Here is a 12,169-nt window from a genome sequence, read left to right as displayed (position 1 = left end):
TGAAGGCGAATGCGGCAGGCGACGAGAAAACAAGCGGCGGAGACGAGACGCGGCTCAGCTCCACATCACAAGACCCGATCCCTCTGCAGCGGAAACCTCACGCCCCGTCGGGTCGTGTTACCGCAGGAGACGGCGGAGGACATCCAAGGCCAGAGAGCATACGGTGAGTCCGGACTCGGTCCTGTCAGCGAGCCGGTCGGGGGCGAAGCACTCGGCCGTTAGGTGGGAAAATGACGATGTGGCTGTAACGTCTGCGCCTCCTTTCTATGTCTCAAAATGGCGGATAGGCCGCTTGGACCGGAGCAGCAGGTACCGTGTCAGCGGACTTTATCCCCGGATACAGAGAACCGCCTTCCTTCTGGGACCAAATAAAAAAAAAAAAGCAGGCGGTCGATGTCAGCTACTGCGCGAGCTCACTGTCGCTAACTAGGCTTGAATTGAGCTAGGTACCGGTGTGAAGAGTCAACTTTCTGACTGAAGCTAACTTGGCTAATGTTAACTTCAGCTAACGATAACGCAGAGCTACCGGCTGTCAGCTCGACCGGGAATCGTTACCGACGTCAACACGGAGGTGAAAACGTGTCAGTGTGTCCGGCGTGGTGACACCAGCGTTTATTACACAGGCGTCCATCCCGAGTGGGTAACAGGCAGTAAGTGGCACAGTGTGGAGCAGAGTCTCTGCCTGTCAACGTTGTTAAAAATACCACACGACAAAATCTAATGTAGCTCGCACGGCCCTAACGTTAGCTGTGCTGCCGCTGAGTCGTTGGAACGTGTTGCTGCTGTCACCGTGTTGATGTTGTGTTAATCGCTTGTGTCCAGTGTTGGCATCTGAAAAGGGCGTAAAGTGCTGCTCGTCTTCTGCCCTCAGCTGTTTCCAGTGCACACACGCACACACCCCATTGCAGTGGAGCGTCACACAACCCCTGCTGCAGTTTTCTACCGTGGCATGTTCCTTCGCATGTCTCCTCTGCTGTGTCTCGGCTGAGGAGGATGCTCCCTGCGTCTCTCATGCTTCATGCGGTTTGTTGGCACGGCATTATAAAATTAGGGTGGAGCACATCGGAGAGGACGAGTTTATAGGAACTGCCTCTACCCGGTGCCCGAGTGTGTTCTCTCTCATTGTGTGGATGTGACTTGAGAGGGATTTGTGGAATCTGGGTTTACATCGAGATGAATGGAAATCAGCAGCGATTGGTGGCTGGCGAGGTTGTGCACTGAATTCCACAAACGGCGCTCTCTCTTGATTTACGCAAGCATGTCACGGAGATATCGGATAGAAAGCACCGGTTAAAGTCGCAGACCTTGGCTCTTTTATATCCTCTGCCACGCCTGCAAGGATTGCCCTGCAGCTGATAAACTGGACTTATTGGATATTGATGAAATTGTTCATATATCTAAAAGAATCCCTGTCTGTGCTCCACTCTCAGGTAAGAGGGTTTGTGTTCTAGACTTGAATTTAATCAAATGCAACGATTTTGAAGAGGGGTGTGTACCATATTTCTGCTTGTAGATATTTTGACAGCTATTCTTAACATAACCAAATTAAAATAAATGGATCTACTAAAATGGCACTAATGTTTGTTTGATTTCTAATATCATAGGCAAAGAGTATTTTGGCACTGTGGTTGTGGACTTAGAGGGTGTTTTCACATCTGCCCTGTTTGGTTCGATTTTTCTTATCATTTGTTTTATGATTAAAGCCATAATAGTAGTTGAAATATAGAGGCAATGATATAAATCGGATAATTAAATTTCCGCAATTGAAATGAAGCTACACACATGAAGATGATGGGGTCAGGATGTAGGGATAGCATTCAAAGTTTTCGAGTGTGCTGGCAAAATTTCAATGTGAAACCAAAAGTATACAATGAATGGAGCATAAACATGAACCTTGGACTTATATCTGTGAAAACACCTGACTGATGCTGAAAACACTCAAAGTTCAAACTAGTTTCAAATTGTGTCTAGCTACTCATTTTCTGTGGTTGACTACTGGGAATAACAAGCTAATATGACAAAAGCAGCTCTTTGTTTTTGTATAATATCGACATGCTTCAGTTCTCTAGCAGTAATTGTGCGAGACGGTTGATGCAGTCAGTTGGTTGTACTTGAAAGCGTTCTTAGTCAGTCCTGAGTTTTGCCAGAGGTTGATTTGAATAAGTGCATCCCTGCAGCGGGGGTCTTTTCAGTGCTGTCAGTAATGGAACCGCTGCACCAGCACCAATTGTACATGACTGCAATACAAAGCTTCAGCAGTTGGAAGTGCTGCTTTGCTTGGGCTTGCTTCCACTTCTTCAGCAGGAGACTTGAACACTTTTCACAGTTTCAATTCAATGCATTGAGGTATTGCCTAAAAGCAGGCAATGGGGGAATCCTCCTCGTTTTAAGTCAACAGATGATGAAAGTGAGAGGCTGTTTGTTTTGTGATTGTGGAGGGCTGAAGAGCAGGCCTCCACATTACTCTCCCTCCCTGCCCCGTCACACTGACGTTGACCTTCCACACAGCTTACCCAGCAGCTAACTGACTGCCTGTCAACTCACAAATGGCTGCTTTGACCCAGTGTTTGTATATAATATTTAAAATAAAATGATTGACAATGTTTGCGTGAAACTAAAATCAGTGTCAAGCAACCACTTATCCTTTAGTGTGTGCTAAAGTAGCTTTTGGAGAATTGAGAGTTTGGATGTGAACATGTTTCATGCTTGGCAACAACAACTGGCAGACTTTGCATTCACATCCAGTCTAAATTTAGAGCTGTGACAATTTATGTCACCAACTTGTTGGCATGACGTGAATGCCCTGGAGAGATCCAAATCATATTGATTTGAACAAGCACCTTATGGCTGCTAAGTGGGACTTTGATTATACCATACGAATAATTGAAACCTGTATTTCTATATGAGGGAGGCTTACTAGTCAGTGTTGTGTTGTTCCCACTCATGTGGGCTGGTTGTTATATACAACTGAGTTGTTGTTTCTGTGAATGTCCTGCCTGCTCTGTGTTTGTTGGTTTTGTCAGTGGATGAAGGCTCTCATATAATTTATGATTAAATATCGATTCAGTTTAAGATATTGCATTTTACAAAACCAATTTTATTTTAATAAATTCTCCGAACTAAAGCTGTAAACTGTGCATACAAATCTCTAACTTGGTGCAGGTATTGGTCTGAGGAGGTGAAATGGATATTCGTTGAATGAGTTTAAGTCATAAGTGCTTTAAATTAAGACAGAGCTTTAACTTAAGTAGAAAAGTTTAATATTTTTTTAGATAATGACCAAATATGCATTTTTTAAATCTATAATACATTGATAAACAGATAAGTCACAGTAGCTTAAAACTAAAGATAATTAAATTAATAAAAATGATTTGACCTCCAGAGTTTGTGTGTTACTTGTGCTCAGCTGGAGTCGAGTTTTGTCACCAAGCAGAGTCCACTTTTGTGTCACATCCCAATGAGTCCATACATTATAAAGCTGCATTGTTCAGTCACCTTTTACTGTTCTATTTTCATGCGTCTATTCGTATGTTGGCTGTTTCTGCATGCCATACTGTAGTCTAGCTTTTTAGAATTGCTCCATGTTCTTTGTGAGAAGTCAGTCAAGTATGATGATAATGTTACTTTCCCAGTTCACAGACGATATGAAGTTGGAAGTCACCAAAACAAAAAAATGAAGTCGATCCAGATTCCAGCTGTTTCAGATGCTTGGTTTTGAAAGACGATTGTGTCATAATGACGCTGAGAAAACTGAGCTGTGAACCAGTGGTGACAGTGAGGCGATAGCTTTGTCAACATGATTGTATGTTTGTTTTTTGACAAGCTGCTAAGACACAATTTCACACAAACAGACTTTACTGCTGACTGTGGTGTTTTTATTTCCATCCTCTTGCCCTGCATTCCACAGGGGTGTGTTCCTTTTTGAAGACATCGGAGGGTTGATTATTAGAAGATGTTGAACACATACCTTGTCGGTCATATTTGGCAGGTTGAGTAATGATAAGATGTAATATGGTACCAATATATGATGGGTTGCAGTTTGACCAGATGCCATATTGGTCAGCTTCAGTGTTGTTATATGTGCACCAACCTCTTACTGAGTTCTTGAGAGTTTTGTGCTTTTCTGAAAGGTTTTCTGACCCATTACTCTGATAGTTATAATCATGGTTTTGCTGTTTTGTTACTTGCTGTTTCGACTTAAATCCTGTGTTTGGGGTTTTCAAATATGTAGGTCCAGCTCTAATGCGTGACTTCATAAAAACAGATTGTGCACACAGTGACACGATGGGTGTGGTTCATTACAGTTTTGTCTTGACATTTAGCTGTTGAATTGAGACGGAGACAGAAGAATCATCCCATTTATCATTAAAAATGGCTTTCACTACAGACGACCTGTTGGCACCCATCAGGAAATTAAACATCTCTCAAGAGTCTGCTCCATTATTATAAGGAGCACTTTACTGTGCAGTTGTTGCTGCTACACAAAAACAAGAGAATCAATGGGAGGAAGACATGTAACCATTATTAACCATCAGCAGGCAGATTTATAGATGCTGCAGCCCATTCCCCTTCCATCGAGACAGGACTGCCTTTTTGTGCTGAGGCAATTAGTCTGATTATGGGATTGTGCAAACAATTTGCTCAATACTGAAGCCACAAACGAGATTTGCAGAGAGGGGAGTCTAACACATTAATGGATACATACAGTGATGACAGCTAACAGCAGCACAGAGGGAGGTGTCAGTGTAAAGTGGATGACCTAATTTCACTCCCGATAGCGGTTGTACAAGTTGATTTAGAAGGTTTGTGCTTTTAGTGCTTGTTTTGTTTGTGGAGAGTTTTGAAGGAACCATCTAATCTTCAGTGCCATCGTCCTACCGTGTTGTTATGCTATGACCCTGAATCATGGCTGAGTTGTTGAGCAACATGCATCCCCAGCCTGCCATAATCCACACAGTCAGAGCTAAGCAGACATTTGGATAGTTGTTAGATGGTGACATCAGGGTCCAGGGGTTAGCTGGTGGCTATGTTAGGTTTCTGTCTGGTTAACAGTTTTTCTGCAATGTCAAAGTGTTAACAATGCAAATAAAAAAGCAAAAACTAGATGTTTTTCTTAATGCCTTAGAAGAATCAATATTACATCTGCATCCTTTGTGTTTATGTTTCCCATATGTTTTCTAAAGCTGCTTTCAGACATGCACTGAACTCAGCAGATCCTACATATTTTCTCAGGAGAAGGTACATGTGTGAATGCAAATGTCAGTTAGAGGCACTGCAGTTTCTGTGGACTTTCTCTGCCTTGTCCCCTAGTATAAACTATTTAGTTAGCCAGGAGATTTCTATGTGAGAGCACAGCAGGAGGTCCCCTGCTGGATTGATGGAACTACTTACACGTGACAGATGCAAAAAATGAAATGAAAAAAAAAAAAATAACATATCTCCTTGTCAAAAAGCTGTCCCATACACGTAGAAGACACTGACGAAGATGTCAAGAGAGTTTGTGGTGTTTTTGATCAGAGATGACGACGGTGTTGGGTTGCTTTAAACATGATCACGTGATCTCAGTCATGGCATTAATACGTCACTTCCTTCCTCTGTTTGCTGCACCCGACTGCTCCACCTCTTGCCTCAATAATGCAGATGGTTTGTTGCTGTTGTGAACGCGTCCATGCAGAGAACCTCCCGCTGCCTTGTGCATGTGTGAAAAGCAAAGTCTGGGTTAAGTCTACAGCCAATTCTCTGGATTTAACCACAGGTCATGTCTGAAAACAGTTGCTTTGCTTCTTGTGCAAGCAAGGAGGAATGTAAAAGAGGAATTTTCCATTGTGGTAATGTCACTCCTGCATCAGCAGCTGAATTGAATAATGTGTACATTTTCCTTCATCGCAATGGAATGTTTCCAATCGTCATGCTTACTCCAGATACATCTGTTTCCTTCAAGAGACCCGTTCCCACACCCTCCCTCTTCTGCACGTGTGCGGACGTTATTGCCATGTTTTAGTTTTGTTGGTTTGTTGCAGGTCTCTGGAAATACATGAATTGACTTGGTTTGAACCGTTCTTTACTGGTCTGGCAGAGATTTTGTCAGATAGGTCCCAGTAGACTAAGAGGCTAATTGTAGCTCACAGTTGGTATTCTAGCTGCTACCTGTGTTGGTCAAGTGCTTTTCATGATTATGAAGCAGTATGAAAATAGACATTATTGTTGCTCGCATCAGTATTCCACTCCCAACAATAAATGAATATTCACACTTCCATTAATAAATGATTACAAATGGACATATTAATTTCATTTTGCCATCAGCCAGCTTTTGAGGTGTCATAATGGGATGAAAATGTCAGGGGAATTCGACAATAGCTCAGCCGTTATTCAAGCCTGCTCGGCTGTGTCCTGTTTTTCTTTTCTTTCTGCAACCTGAGAGGACAAGCAGTTGCACTGAGAATGTGGGTCAGCCCTTGTATATGCGCAGAGAGAGGAATTTGCTGCAAGAGCAAAGCAGTCTGGTGACATGACTGACTGACTGGACATGACAAGACTCATCATGGAGTGCTTTATGGAAAATGTATGATAGATGAGTGTATCTTGTCTTTTACATGCTTGATGCTGATTGCTGTTGAAGCGTCACTGTGGGAGTTCTCTTTCTGACAACACAGCTTGTATTGTTTTTTGCTTCTGTAATTTTGCAATAGTTCACAGTAATTTTGTCTGTGTATAACTGGTGCAGATACTGATACAGCAATCCTTTGGCCCGTAAACACTTTCATGCTTACCCACTCTCCCTGCAATCCGTCATGCATACTTAATGTCCATTTTCCCCCCTCTCTTTTCCAGATGCAGTGTAGACTTGGCTGGTGACTGGTCTGCAGCCTCTCCACTTCTCTTGTCCCTGGAGTCAGACGGTTGGGGGGCAGATTCCTGCGTTCCCTTCTTCTCACTCTCGACCGTTGCCTGGATAAAACCAACCGCCTGCCATTGGAGTGCACGGCTCATCCACGCCTGTGTTGCCTGGATCAGCACAGCTCATCTCCTGACTGAGGAGAACGTAGCAGCTGCACAAGGTTCTCCTTTGACCAACTGATCCCTCCTAACCCCGCCCACACCTCCCCGTCACCATGGTGCTGTCACAACGACAACGAGATGAACTGTGAGTTACCAACACACCTTTCACAACATGTGGCTCGAACATGGAGATATCAGAGTCATGATTTAAGGGTTAATGCATTGTGGTATCAGTGTTGCTTATATCATGTGACAAAAAACACCTGCTCATCTGTAGAAAGAATGACCGTGGATGAATAAGCTCCTCTTCTGATTTATCAAAATATATATTTTACTTAATAACTCAGTAAAGTGCTTTGAATGGTTTTAACTAGAAAAGTGATTTATGAATGCAAACCACCTTTTAACCATGTTTGTTGACATTGAATTAACGAGGTCTTACAGCAAACATATATTGATCATCCACCTACACTACACACTGTGATGAATGCTAAATAATCACAATTTGTTTTGTGACGTTGCCAGAAGCTTCAACTGCCACACTAGAAGAACAATCAGAAATCCTAAGGGTTACACCAAGCTTCATAGTCTTGCACTGAGCTCACTGTCAAGTAGTTGCATACAGATCAGCGCATGTGCTGTGAAGTGTATATATCTAGCAAGCGGGTAAAGTGAGAGAGAGGCTGATGGGAAGGGGGTGTAATTTGGCCCTGCTCAATCTGTGGGTTTGGTAATTAACCCCTGAGGCAGGAGATGGAAAGTTAAGGCATCTCAATGTGAGATACAAGGTCATGAGTGGGAGTTAACATGATCTTGTGGAGCTTTTCCCCTTCAAGAAAGAAGCATGCCTAAAACTTTATAATTTATCTGTGCACTGTGTGAGAAATGCATCAGTGCTCACATGACGAGGTTCTTTAACATTCAGTGCACTGTTTCTGTGTTTTTAGATTAGCACTGTGGGAGGGGACTGTTGTTATGGAGAGGTCTATTGGAATGCTAATCTTTCATGCTATTTGCCATTCAGAGGAAGGCCCCATTTCTTTCTTCTTCTTTTTTTTATACAGGAAACTGGTGTTGGACACTTGAGTCACATTCAAGCATATGTTGCATTCCACCTCTCATTGAGTTAGTTAGCATGAAGTGTCCTTAAGACCTTGTTCAGACCTAGTATTCACACATGGAGTGATCTGATCTCAAGTGGTCAGGTGTAAACACACCAAAGACACACTGAAGAAAACCGATAAGACTTGGACCAGAACATTAGAAGGTGTTTGGGGCACGTTTGGCATCGCATGCAAATGCATCTTGGGCCACATTGAAGGACAGCCTACTCAGCTGAAGTCCCACCGTGTTAATGAACTGGCATTGTGTGGCTCCCATACAATTTATATTATTTGTGGCCACAGATTATTTTAGTTTTTTATGGGAATTTGGATTTCATTGTAGAGCTGCGTGCTGCATTTATTTTACATTGGGCCCCCTTCTTTCTTTCTCACAGTGTGGTTCAACATCAGAACGATGTTGGCATTTTATTTTTATTACTTGGAAAGTAAAGGAGGTTGTCTTCATTGTTGTTTGTCTTTCTGTAGTGTAACTCAAAAACTATTGAAATGTTTTCAATAAAAGATGGGGCATGATCCTAGGAAGAATCCATATGATTTACTAGTGGATCCAGATAAATAGACTCAAACATGGTGAGATAGGGCCATAGCCATGTCAAAGACCTGCTCCCTCCAAGTGTCTTTCGAGTTTATCTATATATTTTAATAATTGTATACTTGAAAATGATAGAAGAGAAGATAATATTTTTCCTTGTTATTATTGTCTGAAAAGGGAACTAATGCTTGTCCCCTAAACCGATGCTATTTTGTCAGCACCACAGTCAGATGCTGAAGCTGTTAGAGCATCTTCATAACAGCTCTATTTTTACGTACATAGCGAATGAAAAGCACATTTGTGTTTCTTTCCTGGGTCAGGGGACTCGTCCCCGCCGGTGTGCTTTATAAATAGACACAGAGCACAAACTATCAGCTTCCCCTGAAAGACCTGGAGGCAGCCGTGTGCAGATTGGTCCTTGCTTTTGAACATTATCTTTGCTTTACAAAGAAAATCCCCTCAGCCTCCTCCATGTCTTAGGCTACAAGCTTGTTCATGTGATTTTGTCCTTTTTCCATTGCCCCCTGGCTGTGAATGTGATGGATCAAAAGATTAGATGTCCAGACCTCGGCCATTCAGAGGACATAAAGGTGACTTAAACAACCTATGATGAAAACTGTTTGAATTCACTCAGTGAAAGCTATGACAGGTTAGAGTGGTTAAGAGCATCTGTTTCATTTGTATGTATTAACTAGTCTTATAATATTGGTTCACACCCAAATAAGATGAATTATGTAAAGCTTGAACTTCAGCTTCGTTTGTAATGTCACGTTGTTCTACTGACTTTTTATATTTCCCAGCGATCAAAATAGAGATTCTTTAAAAGTTGGTTATGCATTATGATGAACGACTGAGGAAGTGAAATTGGTCCACGGAAATTATTGAATGCAAAGCAGTAGCTGCTGATACAGTTTGAGGCCAATTCTTGAAAAACAATGTATTTGTCCACAAAAATTGAAAGCTCATTGTTTTTATTTATTTACACAAGGCTAAATTTTTTGAGTCAGAATTGTGGATTAAAGGCCAAAGCGTCTTCCTTACTAATTGCACTGGCTGTACTGATTCTAACTGAGCTGTGTTTAGAGATGCACAATTTTGCATCTGTATCTGTAGTAGCCCTGTAGTGGTTGGCTGTGACTGGTGTCTTTTCAGGGGAGGGGGTTGCTTGCAAACGCAATTTGCAGGCAGTATTAGGTCTCTATGACATGAGAAAAATCTTAAATGAGCGACAGCATTTTTCAGTATTGTGATGATGATATGACTTACGATACGTGAATAACTACTGAAATGTACATTCACACTTCTAAGTCATCCGCAGCCATTGTGTGTCTGATGGTACCTGATAGCTAACTGGGTCTCGATCTGATTGGCATGATGGTGGGAATGCATGGTATCCAGGGCTCAATCTGATGAGTCAAATGTTCCCATGTCGACTGTATGATTTAAGGGTTTTCCCTGCGTTTTTGGAGGGCTTAATAAGTTTCCGATAATGAGACGTTGTGGCTTTTCTCATCAGGGTGCAGCAATATAATGTGATACTTATCTCATCTTATCAATAAAGCACACCTTATCCAGGTTTTTATTGATATTATTATTATTGGTTCCTGTTATTTTTAATAGGAATACATATTTGAACAGGATTTCAAGTAGTTCTCTTGAGCAAATATTGCGTCTCTGTGTTAAAAGCTTGTTGAATAGGTGGTGTGATAAAAGACTCTCACTGACTTTTTACTTTGCAATGTTATGATAACATTTAAAGTGATACAAGCACAGTTACTGTGACCTAGAGTTAAATGTCCACTTCACCCTGGTCTTCTTTTTGCCTTTGTGCTTTCCACTCTCATCGTGTTACAGATGTGTTTATTGTACATGTTCAAAATGTGATTATGATTCAAATATAATTTATTCGTTGATGCTACATTTTGTTACATGTTTTTGTCCCAAAATCTCTGCATTTGTACTCAGTGTACTAAGCGTGCCTGGGTGCAACTGCAGGGGGTCTATTGGCAATACAGATTTGATTTTGCCTCGGGACTAACACAGATGGACTGGCATTCTTACAGAGTGAGTCCTGGACCCGTCATCCCATATCAATCATTCCACATTCTTTGGGAAGATCAGTAACCCACTGGATGTTTAAAACCAAAAATGTTGCAGGTTTTATGTTCTATTACAATTAGAAAAAAAGCCCAAAGAACCTATTTATTCAGTTCACAATTAAGCATGCATGCTGTGGATATAAAGAGGCTGCAAATCCTCTCTTTTCAAATAACTGAAAAGATAAAAATATTCTCATTACTTTTCTCTTGTGGAGTTTAGAATCGTCAGTTTTTTGTCTTTGAATGTTTCATCACGGCGATAAAATCTCTCAAATCCATCATGTCAAAAATGTGTACTTCTCATTTGCAGCACGGTCCACAATAGAATTACTGCTACCAGAGATATTTAAAAAGATAACCACCTCAGGTGAAATGATTTAGAAATAAAATCCTGTCTGCATGTGTGTTAGGAAGTCTAGTCTCGCATCTGTGCCTGTGTCTCTGTTATCCTTTGTTTTCATAAGCTTAAATTACATGAACATTGGACATGTTGGTGTATAGACCAAACAGCTGGTTATTCCAGCCCCATGCTGATTTTTGAAGAGTAACTCCTGCTGCATGTGCACACATTGCACATTTTCCATAATGAGGAATAGTAGGTGAATAGTCTGCCAGTGAATGGACTTTACTCTCCTGTGGATCTCGGATGGAGGAAGATTCCCTCTTTAAAGGTTTCTTTGGGATTAAGAGATGATCCCTACTGCAGCGCTCTTAATTTATATGGAAGCAGAGACTTCTTTGCCTCAACAGCCTACCTGTTTCACATTGAAAGAGGCTTTGTGATACACGAAAGTTGGGAATCAAGTAAAGAGCAGAAACCTCCATAGATAAACCAGATTTTCTCTTTTAAATGATTGTGATTAATTATATGGTTAAAATGGGTGGTCATTGCCTTTAGGTGTCGAGCTTGATGTCTCACTTACCAAGACCTGGGGCTACTCATCAGTTAAGAAAAATAAATAGTGAAGTGATTAAACTTTTCACTGAGATCCAGCTGAAGCCGGGCAAATATGCAATCCTGTCATAGGATTTTTGTGGAATGTCTTTGGAAACAAGTTCCCCCCAGACTTTATCAGCTGTTTAGTACTCAGCTGTTTAGACGGAGAAATACGCTGAATGTACTGAATTTATCCCTTGTTATTTTCACATTGATTAATTAAACCTAGTGTTTGTAATGACTTGACTCTCTGGTCTTTCTCATACCGCTAATGTGCTAATTAATCAGTTGGACTGAGTTGTAGTACTGAGATCTTGTCGTTTTCATTTGTTAAGCTGGGAAAAATGCTCCTATGAGAGAGCTTTTGATGATACCATACAAAAATTGACCTCCTGCCTTTTAGCTTTTCAAATGGAGAGCTGAAAGACTGACACGGGAGTGTTGCTTTTGTTCACACATGATGCATGATACAAAATCT

The 12,169-nt window shown here is 41.4% G+C and overlaps 1 protein-coding gene across 1 annotated transcript in view; it reads left to right on the top strand.

Moving 5' to 3' along the window:
- pafah1b1a (platelet-activating factor acetylhydrolase 1b, regulatory subunit 1a) overlaps nucleotides 1–12,169 on the top strand; it is a 28,954-nt gene continuing 16,785 nt past the window's right edge. The window contains exons 1-2 of the mRNA XM_053422220.1: nucleotides 1–163; nucleotides 6,832–7,144. Coding sequence (XP_053278195.1) covers nucleotides 7,113–7,144 — 32 coding nt within the window. The 5' untranslated portion in view covers nucleotides 1–163; nucleotides 6,832–7,112. The remainder of the gene's footprint in view (nucleotides 164–6,831; nucleotides 7,145–12,169) is intronic.

The sequence above is a fragment of the Pleuronectes platessa genome, chromosome 5 (genome assembly GCF_947347685.1).
Source record: "Pleuronectes platessa chromosome 5, fPlePla1.1, whole genome shotgun sequence".
Classification (NCBI taxonomy): Eukaryota; Metazoa; Chordata; class Actinopteri; order Pleuronectiformes; family Pleuronectidae; genus Pleuronectes; species Pleuronectes platessa.
This window is presented reverse-complemented; position numbering and strand designations above follow the sequence as displayed.